The sequence below is a fragment of the Heptranchias perlo genome, chromosome 15 (assembly GCF_035084215.1).
Source record: "Heptranchias perlo isolate sHepPer1 chromosome 15, sHepPer1.hap1, whole genome shotgun sequence".
Taxonomy (NCBI): Eukaryota; Metazoa; Chordata; class Chondrichthyes; order Hexanchiformes; family Hexanchidae; genus Heptranchias; species Heptranchias perlo.
This window is the reverse complement of record NC_090339.1, coordinates 46,646,876-46,662,553: the sequence shown is the minus strand read 5'-3', so window position 1 is coordinate 46,662,553 and position 15,678 is coordinate 46,646,876. Positions and strand designations below refer to the sequence as shown.

The following is a 15,678-nucleotide window of genomic DNA, read 5'->3' as shown; positions in this document are numbered from 1 at the left end:
GGTATCGTCATGAGGATCAGTTGAGGAGAGGATCAGGATCGACTGTATTGCTGGCCACTTGCAGCAAAATAACCTGCTAACAGAGAGGATTTATGCCTCTGCACTGTGTGTCCAGGCTCCCACAAGAGAAATGACCCCCTTATAGTAATAGTAAAAAGAAAAATTGAAAACGAAACAGAAAAAAGGAAACGTATCAAGAACCTTTATAATGAGGTTAGAAAACCACTTCGTGGTACAGTCGTGCCATGTATTCCTGAAGAATAAAATCTGAAACTCTTAGCAACCTGCCCACTGCTGTCCTAAGCTGCTCCGTCGCCGGGTTGGCTTTTAGTCGGCCACCGGCTCTGACCGTTGGGACGTGTCTGCGGTGATCGCCTCCCGGAACGCGTGAGGTTCAGAGTGACGGAGAAATGGAGTCGGTGTTTGTGACGGTCGGGACGACAAGCTTCGATGAGCTTATCGAAGATGTGTCATCTGAAAGGGTCACTCGGGTGAGTCGTCGGCGTCACTGATGTCGCGAACTCGGCTACTGAAACCCGGTGCGATAGACGGGGACTTTCGTTTATGATTGACACTCGTCTTGTCCAATCAGCAGCTGCGTTGGCCGACTGGAATCACCAATCGGGACTAAGCGAGGGCGGGACGTGTCGTTTAGGTTGCGTGATGGTGTCCAGCTATAAGAATGAAGAGAGTGATGGAAAGGGAGGGTTCAGTACAATAAACAGGGAGTCACTGACTCAGATTAGGCATTGAAGCCCTTTGGTATTTTTGTCACACTGATGACATGGTCAAGGTGTGACATGAGGGAATTGGATAAATACTTGAAGGGGAAACATTTGTAGGGCTAGGGGGAAAGAGCAGGGGATTGGGACTTATTGGATAGTTCTTTCAAAGAGCCAGTACAGGCACAATGGGCCAAATGGCCTCCTTCTGTGCTCTATCATTTTAAGTGGTGTAATGATGTGTTTTAATGTGACTTATGCCTCTGCACCACGTGTATGTGAATAAACAAGTAAGTTTGTTCAACACTTTTTATGACTCTCCCATTAAATGTTTTTACATATAACTGTGCAAAACTGCCCATTTTACAGCTCATATGCAGATGGTTATTTTGGATTGGTAGTGTCTCCGACCCCACATCTCACCTGAAGTGAAAATATAAAAAGAAACCGCCTTGCAGTTATAAGGGTGGATACTCCACAATCAAGTTTGAGGGGGTGCAGTGGGACTTCCACCTGCCACTGATCCTGTCCTGAATTCTGGGGATGTGGTCATTCGCATAATTTGATGGGTGCCTGCATCTGTAGCAATACATCACAGGCACCCGCCCAAAGGGAGCAGCAGTTCTTGGAGCGTCAGGGTGCCCCTCAAAGAGGAATTGCCCAGGGGTGGATCAGTATGAAGATGCAGCAGAGCAAAATCTTTAAGAATCAATATCCATATCAGTGAACGCCCAGTATGGAATGGCAATGAATCCTCCTTGGGACCTTTAGAAGGCCCATTACATGATCTATGCCAGCTCTTGAGGCAAAGTTTCCACTTGGCCTACCAAGGTGCTATGGAGGAATTATCAAGGTAGACTGGGAATGCCCCAGTCACGTCCTAAAAGTTGTTCTATGACATTAAAGGGGCAGGACTAAGAAACGCCCGTGTCCCTGGACTGTAGTTTTTTTAAACTTTTCTTCAAGGGGTGGAAACTTTGTGGATCTGGCATCCCTTCCCATTCATGGAATTTCAGCTCTATAGTATACAAAATAAATTGGTATAAGCATGGTTCAGTTGGTGATCCACAATCTCCTAACTCAGAGGTGGGTGTAACAAGCCCCACTCCAGGATTTGAAGTGCATAATTTAGGCTGGTATTCTAGTGCAATACTGAGGGAGTTTGGATGAGGAGTTAAACTAAGGCCCCAGATGCCTCAGGTGAATATTAAAGATCCCATGGTTCTATTTAAAGAGCAGTGAGTTCTCCAGGTGAATTGACTAACACTTCTCAATTAACACCACCAAAAAAAGATTAACTGGTCATTCGTTTGTTTGCTGTTTGTGATATCCTGTATGCAAAATGGCTGCTACATTTGCCTGCAAAACAATAGTCACCACATTTGAAAGTAATTCATTGTTTGTGAGTTGCTTTCAAATGTTTTTAAGAGATCTGATACGGCTTAATGTAGATACAAGTCCTTCTTTCAAAAGGCTGGTCAGGGAATGAATTGAATTCAGGGAATGAAAAACAGACCCCTGTGGGACCTCACTGGTAACATTTTCCCAGGCTAATGACAATCTCTGAACCACCACGTTCTGGGTTATAATGATCAATCAATTACATATCCATTGTAAAATATTTTCACTGATTCTCGCTTTCTTTATTTTCAGTACCAGCCTTTCCCAAGGAAATCAAAAGCCTCACTGAAATCCAAGTACACCTCATCCACTGCCTTTTTACCCTTATCAAGCTCCTTTGTCACACCTTCAAAGAAAACCAGTAAATTAGATTGGCAAGACCTCCCCTTCATGAACCCATATTGGCTATCTTTTATGATTTTATTTCTATCCGGATTTGCCATGACCTTATCTTTAAGAAGATTTTCCATAACCTCACAATGGATGTCAAACTCACTGGTCTGTATTTCCTGAGTCACTTTTGCTACCTTTTTTAAAAATAGGGAGTAACATCTGGTCCCAAGACCCCTCTCCAGTATTCAGTGATTTCTGGAAGATTTGTGCCAGAATTCCTGCAATTTCCTTCCTTAGTTCCTTAAGGATCCTATGATGCATCTTATCCAACCCCTGAGATTTATTTACCTTATGTTTGCACAGCTGTTCAGTACTGAATTGGTGTAGGCACTTTCCCATAATTACCGATATTGGTTTGTTGCTAATTCCTACCCTGTTCAGATTTGTTGGCCGTCTTCCCATATCACTTATTGTTCGTTCCTAGATTCTTCAAGAACTGGGCTGCAGGAAGCTGATTCTTCAGATTGGCCGTGGCTCTGTTGAACCAAAGCCTTTAGTTGGACCAAATTTTACGCTTGAAGTTTTCAGGTTCAAGGACTCAATAGCAGATAACATACAGAATGCTACACTCGTTATCAGTCACGCTGGTAAGTATTCATAATTGATTCTGAAGTTTGAGTGATAAAGCCTGATACACTCTAGTTGCTCTGTAATGTAAATATAACAATGAGTGTTGACAGCTTATTCAACTATGGAGGGTATTTTTAATTGAACCCATTACAATCCTCATCTAATGTCCACATAGAGCATTTTCAGCAAGTGTCTCTAGATAGTGAGCAGGAACCCTGGCAGATTTTCCTTTCCCCAGTCTAGGAACACTGAGGCCAATTATAATGCCCCTACTACTATTGTGGATGGGATCAGCTAACTGGGGATGGAACCTGTAACCTTCCTGATCTGTTTCAGCTCATCTAATTCACCGGATAAACTCATTGAGCATTCAGGACAGAAATTGCATTGTTCAGGATAGAAATTGTAAGATTGCAATTTAACCATCATTAAGCTGTTAATTAAAAATATAATGGTGTTAATTGCTAGTAACAGTTATTCAGGGCTGTGGTAATGGTGCATTGATAATTCTACAGTGTGAATATCATTGTGAGTCAGCAACATGCAATGCACTAATTGTTTCCATCCCATAATGTTGGCAAAAAGGCCCAAGTGTCCATTAGATTATATATTTATGATGTTATCTGCTGCCTCAATAACATTACCACCAGTAATTCATTAAGTTTTTAAAAAGTACTGCCAGCAGGAAGTCTCGTTAGTATCATCAAAGTGAATGTGGGAAGGCAATGCAGTAGAGCCAGAGTATTTTCCTTCGGATTTTTGGAGATGTATTTTTATTGTACTTTAATTTTTGTCTCTTTAACACATATCCAGGTGCTGGCAGTTGTCTGGAAACTCTTGAAGCAGGAAAGCCCCTCATAGTTGTCATCAATGAAAAATTGATGAACAATCATCAGTTGGAACTAGCCAAACAGCTGCACCATGATGGGCATCTCCTGTACTGCACTTGCAGGTAGAGTGAATCCTTTGTAGAATTGAAGGGTTGGAAGAGCTGACTGTTGCGGATCTGGTTTTTAAAATATTTCCCTTTTAACATTTGTACCAGGCTTATCGCATTCAAACCACATCCCTGGCGATCCAGGATGTACCCTTGGCTTGCGTAGCCAAGTCTGACCATAAAGTCAGATGTGGAGCCAATACATGAATGAATGTCACTGCTGTCCGCACTGCCTGAGAGACAGTGTCAAGCCACAGGGGGGGCTGGTAAGATTCAGCTTCAGTATGTCAAGCCCTCGCACATGCAGAAAGTGGCCTGGCTGATAGAGGAGTGTCTGCAGAACTTAATGTTTGTGTACTTTGGTAACAGTTTTAAATGTTGTTTGTGTATGTATGCATTAGTTTGGTTTTCTGTTTTTTTTAAATGATAAAGTATTTTCTAAAAAGTTCCCTGAGGCTCAGTGGTTTGTGGTATTGAACGATACCAACCAGAGGGTCCCAGATTTTATTTCAGGCCTGTGCTGAGTTAGCTGATGGGAATAGGAACACTACGATTAACCTTTGTGTACCTCAGCTAGTAACAGGGGAAAAAGACAGCAAGGGTTTCTACTCCTAATTGCTATTCGGTGACTTCTGTTGTGTTTTTATCTATCAAGTGAGCAAGGAACGGTATACACTGTTGAGGCTTATGAATAAGAGCCACACAAGCAAAGTACCAGAGGGCCGTTGGTGTCCATAGCTCAGTACCCCAACATGAGTCAACTTTCAGATTAGGAAGAAAATCTTTTTTTTTACTACCATTTCATTTTTAAAAAGGTTTCTGACAATAAGATCCCATTGTTCTATTTGCCTTACTGACTTTGGACTTGGGAAGGGAAATTCAATCTGAGCTCCACTCCTCATCACTTTCCAATAACCTTTGCTGGAAAGTGCATGGATTTGTATATCAAGACATGATTCAGGATCAGGTTGGTTGTGATGCCCTCAATGGTCAAATAGCCTGATCGCACGCATTGTCTAGGTTGACATATGAAGAATGGTCATGTGGGCAAGGTAGCAGAAGAGCATGAGGAGGAAGAAAAGAGCAGAAGGGTGACCTAGCAGAGCATCGAGACAACTGCTCCACTTTAAATCAAAACAGAAGACTGGCTGGGGATGGTTGGAGTACTTTCAATGCACTTGATCCTCCTAGGTTGAGAGTTGATTTTGCTTTAGAATTGTATTATTTTCTTGTTATGGACTTTTTTTTTACACCGGCTCAATTTTTGGAACATCTTCTCTGTGAAGGAGTAATAAACCTGATGCAGTGTGACGAGTTTTTTTTAAAGCATTTTTCATCTTTTAAATATTAGGCATTGCTCCTCCTAACCCAGGACTGCTTAAGACCTCTGGAGTCCCCCAAGGATCTATCCTTGGCCCCCACTTATTTCTCATCTACTTGCTGTCCCTTGGCGACATCATCCAAAAACACAGCGTCAGGTTCCACACGTAGGCTAACAACACCCAGCTCTACCTCACCACCACCTCGCCCGACCCCTCCACTGTGTCTCATTTGTCACACTGTTTGTCCAACATCCAGTACTGGATGAGCAAAAATTTCCTCCAACTAAATATTGGACGGACTGAAGCCATTGTCTTTGGTCCATGCCACAATCTCCGTTCCCTGGACTGACTCCATCCCTCTCCCTGGCCACTGTCTGAGGCTTAATCAGACTGTTCGCAACCTTGCCGTCCTATTTGATCCTGAGATGAGCTTCCGACCACATATCCGCTCCATCACCAAGACAGCCTACTTCCACCTCCGTAACATCACCCATCTCCGCTCCTGCCTCAGCTCATCTGCTGAAACCCTCATCCATGCCTTTGTTACCTCTAGACTCGACTATTCAATGCTCTCCTGATAGTGCTCACATCTTCCACCCTCCATAAACTTGAGCTCATCCAAAACTCTGCTGCCCATATCATAACTCGTGCCAAGTCCCGTTCACCCATCGCCTCTGTGTTCACTGAGCTGCATTGGCTCTCGGTCTGGGAACGCCTCGATTTTAAACTTCTCATCCTTATTTTCAAATCCCTCCATGGCCTCGCCCCCTCCCTAACTCTGTAACCTCCTCCAGCCCTACAATCCTCCAAGATCTCTGCGCTCCTCCAGTTCTTGCCTCTTGTGCATCCCCGATTTTAATCTCTCCACCATTGGCGGCCGTGCATTCAGCTGCCTAGGCCTAAGCTCTGGAATTCCTCCCCTAAACTTCTCCGCTTCTCTCTCCTTCTTTAAGACGCTCCTTAAAACCTGCTATTAGTCCAGCTAAGACCGGCTAACTCAGTACAGACCAGAAATTCAGGCATGGATCTTCTGGTTTGTTTGCTATTGTGCTACACCTAATGAAGTGTCTATTTACTACGTCATCAGGGAGCTAACAAAACACCTTTAAAATCTGTACTGAGTTTTATGCATGCCGAACTGCAAAATTCAGAAAAGTTGATGAACAGTTTCATAAAAAGCTCTCTCCACATGGGTAAGTGGAAGCAAAAAATGCTGTTTTATAAACAGCGCAAACGAGTGAAAAAGCTGTTCATCCACTCAAAAAGCAGGCAAATCGCAACTCTGGGTTCTACTGCAAAATGTTGATGATCCTGGGGCTCATCATATAACTAGTTTGAGCAACATGGTGTATGTGCCCTTCAATCTATCAATTTTCACTGTTCCTGTCACGATAGAAAAAGCTGGAATAATGGCTCTAGAAATTTGATAGGATAAATGATTTAGCATAGGGAATTAGCAATGGAAGTGAATTATTGTGATGTGTTCCAAGCAAATCATGTTCACCTTTTAGAACATTCACAAGCAAATTTCAAATCTGGATTTTAGACAATGCATTATGTCTGACCTAGACAATATACATTTGCCTTGTTTAAAAAAATAACACTTTTAAAAAAAAATTGTTACAGTGTACAATGGGTTTACCCAGACATAATGTCCTTTGTGAAAATGTGTACTATATATTTGCTACTTCGTAAGCAATGCATTGCTTAAACCCTGTCAGAAGGTGCCGTGATGTCTCGGCCCAGTTCATCACAGTGAGATTTCAGGAAGTAGAAACTGTTACTACGGATTTCTTTACACATCATTAATGTTTTTTTTGTTTCTTGTTTCAGCACACTTTCTGAAACGTTACAAAAATTGGATTTCACTTCACTGAAACCATTCCCTCCTGGGCACCCAGAAAAATTTGCAGCATTTGTGGATAAAGTTCTTGGATTCCAGTAACCTAATAGTAGTTTCAAAGAAAGATGGACTTTCTCTTTCTGTCTCTTTGGAATACCAACCTTGAAGCAGTAACAAACTGGAGACCACCACCCATCCTTAGGATAGAAATTTAATATAATTTCTGCCTTGGCCTTTGTATATCGTGGCCTTTGTATATTGGCCTTGGCCAATCGTGAATAGAGAGAGGAAAAGGATCATTGTCCAATGGAAATCAGACAAATAAGAACAGAAAATGCTGGAAATACTCAGCAAGTCAGGCAGCATCTGTGGCGAAAGAAACAGAGTTAACGTTTCAGGTCAATGACCTTTCGTCATTCTGACTTGATGAGTATTTCCAGCATTTTCTGTTTTTATTTCAGATTTCTAGCATCTGCAGGATTTTGCTTTTGAGAAATCAGACAATATTGATTTGCAGTTGGTGTGTGTAATAAATGTGTCTTTCACACAGCTGTTTTCTAACTGATGTTTCATCATTTTGTTACTTGTATTTCTGCAAGTGGACCCTGTTAACTAGAAATTATTTATGCGTTTGTGCTAATGTGAAAGCAACGAATAAGAAAGTATTGTTAAAATAAATCTGTTTCTATGCGAAGGATTAACTTCCCAAAGTTTTTTTTTCAACTCCTTTTCCCCCTCCTGAAAGCATTCGCTCTTGAAGGGGTAAAGTTGTATATACGCCAACAGGGCTCAGGTATCTCACCCAAGTACCCATTCAATATGTGTGAGCCCAGTGAGTGTCGGCATGCTGTTCAACTGAGCAGCAGTTGAACCTGATCCCAGATGCCACACAGGAGATTTGTTACAAAAATTATGGCACTTAATATTAAGAGGAATGTATCTTTTTTATTCGTTCATGGGATGTGGGCATCGCTGGCAAGGCCGGCATTTATTGCCCATCCCTAATTGCCCTTGAGAAGGTGGTGGTGAGCCGCCGCCTTGAACCGCTGCAGTCCGTGTGGTGAAGGTTCTCCCACAGTGCTGTTAAGAAGGGAGTTCCAGGATTTTGACCCAGCGACGATGAAGGAACGGTGATATATTTCCAAGTCGGGGATGGTGTGTGACTTGGAGGGGAACGTGCAGGTGGTGTTGTTCCCATGTGCCTGCTGCTCTTGTCCTTCTAGGTGATAGAGGTCGCGGGTTTGGGAGGTGCTGTCGAAGAAGCCTTGGCGAGTTGCTGCAGTGCTTCCTGTGGATGGTACACACTGCAACCACGGTGCGCCGGTGGTGAAGGGAGTGAATGTTTGGGATGGTGGAAGGAGTGCCAATCAAGCGGGCTGCTTTGTCCTGGATGGTGTTGAGCATCTTGAGTGTTGTTGGAGCTGCACTCATCCAGGCAAGTGGAGAGTATTCCATCACACTCCTGACTTGTGCCTTGTAGATGGTGGAAAGGCTTTGGGGAATCAGGAGGTGAGTCACTCGCCGCAGAATACCCAGCCTCTGGCCTGCTCTTGTAGCCACAGTATTTATGTGGCTGGTCCAGTTAAGTTTCTGGTTAATGGTGACCCCCAGGATGTTGTTGGTGGGGGATTCGGCGATAGTAATGCTGTTGAATGTCATGGGGCGGTGGTTAGACTCTCTCTTGTTGGAGATGGTCATTGCCTGGCACTTGTCTGGTGCGAATGTTACTTGCCACTTATGAGCCCAAGCCTGGATGTTGTCCAGGTCTTGCTGCATGCGGGCTCAGACTGCTTCATTATTTGAGGGGTTGCGAATGGAACTGAGCACTGTGCAATCATCAGCGAACTTCCCATTTCTGACCTTATGATGGAGGGAAGGTCATTGATGAAGCAGCTGAAGATGGTTGGGCCTAGGACACTGCCCTGAGGAACTCCTGCAGCAATGCCCTGGGGCTGAGATGATTGACCTCCAACAACCACTACCATCTTCCTTTGTGCTAGGTATGACTCCAGCCACTGGAGAGTTTTCCCCCTGATTCCCATTGACTTCAATTTTACTAGGGTTCCTTGGTGCCACACTCGGTCAAATGCTGCCTTGATGTCAAGGGCAGTCACTCTCACCTCACCTCTGGAATTCAGCTCTTTTGTCCATGTTTGGACCAAGGCTGTAATGAGGTCTGGAGCAGAGCGGTCCTGGCGGAACCCAAACTGAGCATCGGTGAGTAAGTGCCGCTTGATAGCACTGTCGACGACACCTTCCATCACTTTGCTGATGCTTGAGAGTAGACTGATGGGGTGGTAATTGGCCGGATTGGATTTGACCTTTTTGTGGACAGGACATACCTGGACAATTTTCCACATTGTCGGGTAGATGCCAGTGTTGTAGCTGTACTGGAACAGCTTGGCTAGAGGTGCAGCTAGTTCTGGAGCACAAGTCTTCAGCACTACAGCTGGGATGTTGTCGGAGCCCATGGCCTTTGCTGTATCCAGTGCACTCAGCCGTTTCTTGATATCACGTGGAGTGAATCGAATTGGCTGAAGACTGGCTTCTGTGATGGTGGGGATATCGGGAGGAGGCCGAGATGGATCATCCATTCGGCACTTCTGGCTGAAGATGGTTGCAAACGCTTCAGCCTTGTCTTTTGCACTCACGTGCTGGACTCTGCCATCATTGAGGATGGGAATGTTTACAGAGCCTCCTCCTCCCGTTAGTTGTTTAATTGTCCACCACCATTCACAACTGGATGTGGCAGGACTGCAGAGCTTTGATCTGATCCGTTGGTTGTGGAATCACTTAGCCCTGTTTATAGCATGTATGGACAGACATTTAGGGGAAAACAAAACATAGGGATAAATAGAACCTATGTACTTCTGTTTTGACTCTAGTCACCTCCCTGGCTGCCACTTTAGGCTAAATCCAGAGATGTGCAAACTTGGCATACTGCCAAATACCATCGGTGGCCACTTATCAGCCACCACGCCCTTTCCCTTGGGAACTCCTTCCCTAGAAATCTCCACCTTGCCACCACCCTCTCCTCTCATTTAGCTCCTCAAAACCCTTCTCTTTGACCATCCCTATAATTTTCTGTTTTTCTTTTTTCTTCCTGATTAGCATCCATCATTTTCTCCCTCAATGCAAAGTGCTTTGAGACGTCTCCCTGTATGCAAGAAGCACTATTAAAAATTACATTACTTGACTTGTTGCTAATGTCAGCTGCATGTGCCTTGACTGTTTCTGTTTCTTCCCTACCATTCTCGCTTAGCTTGTCCTCTTTCACAGTATTATTTTCCCTCTACTTAGTTGGTCTGCTGTCTCTGCACCCTTTGTGCTAAACTTAAAATCAGCTAGCTAAACAACAAAAAAAATTCAGTTTGGGTTTATATTTAACTTGAAAGAGCCATCGCCCAAGTACATAGAGCAAAAAAATATGGGAAGGCTGAAGCATTCGAGGATGAGCTCCAGGTCAGGGATTAAGCGGCCAACTTTAACCACTAAGCAAATATGAAAATATTTCAAAAGCAGCCTGTCTCCTTTCTAATGTTTACAAAGTAGAGACATGGGAGCTACTCAGAGGTTCTTCACACCCACATGTAGTAATTTAGTTTTGATGCTTGACTGCAATCAGTCTGTGCACTTCGTCTCCGGCCCTATCAATAAAGGAATACACCAGGGAAGGTTCACATGAATTGAAAGTTAAAACTTGCCTGCAGCTTCCCTAATGGCTTACTGCAAACAGTGTGATACTGAGCTGGTATGGTTCCAGGTTTGATCCCCTATCTTAGCTAGGGTGGTAGTACAGGTACAATTGGCCTCTGACTTCTGGACTAGGGAATGGAAAATCAGCAAAACAGTCCCACTCTTAATTGCTATTCAATGACCACCTGCTGGATCAGAATAAGATCAGACTCAGCTATGATGATACTTACAGCTGAACAGCCGAGCAGTGCCTACTGTCTAGGCTCACAAAGTTAGCTCCATGATGGTTACAAGCTAGAGACTTGTTAGCCACTCAGACAAAAGTTCAGACACCAACGTGGCTTAGGTGAGGTACAAGAAAGCAGCTGGCATCCATGAATGAGGAGAAAATTGTTGGGGACAAATATAAAAAAAATCTTATCTGCATATTGTGTTAGTTTTCCATTAGCTGACTGTTGTCCTGTGTATTGGAATGATTACTGCTGTTAAATTCTTACTGTAATGCAGTGTTCAATAATGATGTGGGACTGCTGGATCCCGAGTTCACAAGATATAGTGTAAATATGTGGTTGGGGAGGGGGAGATATAATATACTGCAGTCTTAATATTTTATTTTGGTTCAGTACCCACTTCAATTCTGAAATCAGGATAGTAAAGGCGCAGCATTATGTATTCCTACATCAATTTTGATGGCTGTAGTACACCTGTAATGAGTTACAGGAACACTGAAACCTGTGGAATGATCCCACGTGTAGACCAATTACTTGTCAGAAAAAAGAGCTGGGTAAATATCTGCTAACTCTGGTGAAATTATGTTGGAGGTGATAGGGATAAATACAGTCAGAGAAGATCAAATACCCCAAAGACAACGATGGTTCTTGTGCTGTTAGGACCGTAGAGGTGTCATCTGTGAAGAGCAAATGGCCAGGTTTGAATGATAGATATTGTGGAGACTTATTCAACTGTCTTTGGGATTCAGAATTTTATTTTCCAGAAATTCATTCAGATAATTAAATAAATGTGGTAAAAGTATAATAGGGCAGATTGTTCACAGGGAAAGTTATAGGAGAAATCTTCAGTTGATATGTCCCCTTCTACTTGGTCCAAGAGTGGCATAAATAATGTACCCTAGAAGCAGACAATCTGTCCATCCTCTTGACTGTGAAGTGTGTGGCATAGAAAAGACTTGTGTGGATATACAATACTAAAATTATAGTATGTATAAAGATGGCATGAAGGTCTTCTCTCAGTGATGAACATCAAGAGGTCCCAAAAGAAATGGGTTTCGGGAAGTCTTGACACAGTGAGCACAAAACCAGCCCAAGTTACAACAGCTACAATACAACCTCAGAAATGGACACTTCACTGTGATGGACAACATTTTCTGTCACAAAACTAATGTTTTTCATCTCAACTATTTGCAAAGCTGTACCACTACAACAACAATTTGCAATAATATAGTGTCTTTGCACCGTCCGTAAACTTGAACTCTGCTGTCCGTATCCTAACTTGCACCAAGTTCCGTTCACCCATCACCCCTATGCTTGCTGACCTATATTGGCTCCCGGTCCGGCAACGCCTCGATTTTAAAATTCTCATTCTTGTTTTCAAATCCCTCCGTGGTCTCACCCCTCCCTATCTCTGTAACCTCCTCCAGCCCTACAACCCTCTGAGATCTCTGCGTTCCTCCTATTGTGGCCTCTTGCGCATCCCCGATTTTCTTTGCTCCACCATTGGCGGCTGTGCCTTCAGCTGTCTAAGCCCTAAGCTCTGGAATTCCCTCCCTTAACCTCTGCCTCTCCTCCTTTTAAGACTCTCCTTAAAACCTACCTCTTTGACCAAGCTTTTGATCACCTGTCTTAATGTGGCTTGGTGTCAAATTTTGTTTGATAACGCTCCTGTGAAGCACCTTGGGACGTTTTACTATGTTAAAGGCGCTATATAAATGCAAGTTGTTGTTGTTGTTGTTGTTGTTGTTGTTAACAAAAAGAAAATCTTATGGTGCTTCACAGTGGCGTAATCAAAAAAAGTAGACTCCAAGCCAAAGGCGATATCAGCAGGGGTGACCAAAAACTTGGTCGAAGAGGTAGGTTCTAAGGAGAATCTTTAAGGAAGAGAGGGAGGTGGAGAGGCAGAGGGGTTTAAGAAAGGAATTCTAAAGCACGGGACCTAAGTGGCTGAAGGCACAGCTGCCAATAATAGGGCAAAGGGAGGAGTAATTGCTGCAGTGTATTAAAATTGGACATTACTTGTTCCACAGAAATAAAGTTGTTTTAAACAGGTTTTCATTATTACAGTGTAATATGTGTTAACATTTGACAAAGCAGCCCGCTTGATTGGCACCCCATCCACCACCTCAAACATTCACTCCCTTCACCATCGGCACACCATGGCTGCAGTGTGTACCATCTACAGGATGCACTGCAGCAACTCGCCAAGGCTTCTTCGACAGCACCTCCCAAACCCGCGACCTCTACCACCTAGAAGGACAAGAGCAGCAGGCACATGAGAACAACATCACCTGCACGTTCCCCTCCAAGTCACATACCATCCTGACTGGAAATATATCGCCGTTCCTTCATCGTCGCTGGGTCAAAATTCTGGAACTCCCTACCTAACAGCACTGTGGGAGAACCTTCACCACACGGACTGCAGCGGTTCAAGAAGGTGGCTCACCACCACCTTCTCAAGGGCAATTAGGGATGGGCAATAAATGCTGGCCTCACCAGCGACGCCCACATCCTGTGAACAAGTAAATAAAAACATTTCAAAGCTACACCCATCTCAGTTACAAACACTATTTGGTGTAAAGTATGTCACTTTGAGGCTCTCCTGATTTTGACCGTCTTTTAATTTGGAGAGGGCATTAGAATAATTCTTATATTCAAAAAGGGCATGAAAAACCAGTGCTTTAACATATTGTTCTACCTAGTGACAGGATGCACGTGCATACCCATGATTCCCATACAAAGACGCAAAATAAAATGGCCCTTCATTCCTAAAATTCAATATCACGTTCACGCAGGCACACAAATCATGACTGGACCAGCAGCTAATTATTCTTTAAAAAATGGCACTACAGTCATGTCCATGTGAACCTCATTATCTTATGTTTGACCTGCTTAATTTACGCTTCTTGTTGGATTGGTATGTGAAGTAATTTGCATAATTAAGTCTCGTTAAAAGAAGCAGTTCCAATATTCATGAAAAAAACTTGAAACTAATTTATTTTACTAAAGCACCAATAAACCAACCCTCCTTTACATTCCTCTTAATATGATCTTATTAATTGCCTGTTGTTAATATGGATGACCCTGATTTTGTGATATATCCTTTTGGAAAATTTGTCTGGCCCTCATGCAATTTTTTTAAAAATTAACAAAAAATAGCTATTCTAAACTTGTGGGAGATGGCAGAAGTAATTTGAAAGGTATGTCTGGTGTGTCTGATATTGTGTAATGAAACAAAATAGATAATAAAAAAGCTAGTTCCTTTCAAATATGACTTACAAAAAATATGTAGCAAAGATCAACACAAGTCAATCTACTCTCAGTGAACTAATAGATGTATGGTGTACACCTGGATTTTGATCAAGCCTAAAGATAGGCTGCCACTTACTGGTATCAGCATTTATGATTTTTTTCCCCTTTCATCCTCTTTTTGGTAAGTTTTACCCCTATTCTTTAGGTTTCTTGAAGTATAAAGCACCATTCTCAATCTTTGACGGTGGGTCTTTTTCTCAGTCCTCTAACAATATTGCTCACTGATGTGGAGATGCTGGTGATGGACTGGGGTGAGTCACCTGACGAAGGAGAAAGCCTCCGAAAGCTTGTGATTTTCAAATAAAATTGTTGGACTATAACCTGGTGTTGTAAGATTCCTTAATATTGCTCACTGATCAACTACCAGGAATTAAGAAAGTACAGCCCTCTTTCCCTTTCTTCTCCCCTTCCTTTAAGGCCTAATGGAATTAGACTAATGCCTCCACCTCAGGAAAGAAGGAAGTAGGACTGGTTGGGTTGGGATTTGCTTAGGGCAATAATTATTTCTAAATAAATTTATATTTTCATTTCTTAAACAAAGTATCCCAAGGAGTACCAATGCTAACTCAAAAGATATTTAAATAAAATGTCTTTAAATAGTCATTATCTTGAGAAAAACGTTTAGCTGCTGTCTCTTTTCTTTCCGAGCATGCAATGCAAGGCTGTAAATTGCATCACTGGCATTTGCCATCATTATAATGAAATTAGCATTTGCTATTCTCCCTCAACAAAGAAGACATTGATTGTTTAAACTCTGCTGGAGATGTGTGAAATGGATTTAGATGGACTTGCCTTCCATTATTAAACTTACCATATATGTTATTGTGGAGACAAATCCACATTATGTCCCTATGAATCACATTACCAAACCAATGTACTGTTCCACAAGGCATTTCAATGGGATTCAATAATTGCTGAAAATGAACAGCATGAAAGAAAAATTAGAATGTTTTGGCTGAGACTGTTCATCAGAATAGGGGAGAACCATTACGGTAACAAACTGCAGTTAAGGTGTTAATGTCAGGGTATTGACTAATTTTCTGGAAAGCCTTCCTCCAGTGCATTTTATTTTCTCCCCTTCTTTCCTGAAGAAGCTGACTTATATTGGAATACCTTCCACAGAAACTGGTACCTTGCCCAAGCATAAATCAGATAGTGAATGGTAACTGGTTATTTGACCACATGCAGCATTAGAGTTGAGCCCAATCCTGTCCACATCCAACATCCATAAATGAACACTTTCCAGCAAGGA

At 42.7% G+C, this 15,678-nt stretch overlaps 1 protein-coding gene across 1 annotated transcript in view; it reads left to right on the top strand.

Annotated features, from left to right (window-relative positions):
* alg13 (ALG13 UDP-N-acetylglucosaminyltransferase subunit) overlaps positions 1 to 15,678 on the top strand; it is a 76,328-nt gene continuing 60,650 nt past the window's right edge. Inside the window, exons 1-4 of the mRNA XM_067996744.1 lie at positions 1 to 491; positions 2,941 to 3,103; positions 3,900 to 4,038; positions 7,179 to 7,287. Coding sequence (XP_067852845.1) covers positions 411 to 491; positions 2,941 to 3,103; positions 3,900 to 4,038; positions 7,179 to 7,287 — 492 coding nt within the window. The 5' untranslated portion in view covers positions 1 to 410. The remainder of the gene's footprint in view (positions 492 to 2,940; positions 3,104 to 3,899; positions 4,039 to 7,178; positions 7,288 to 15,678) is intronic.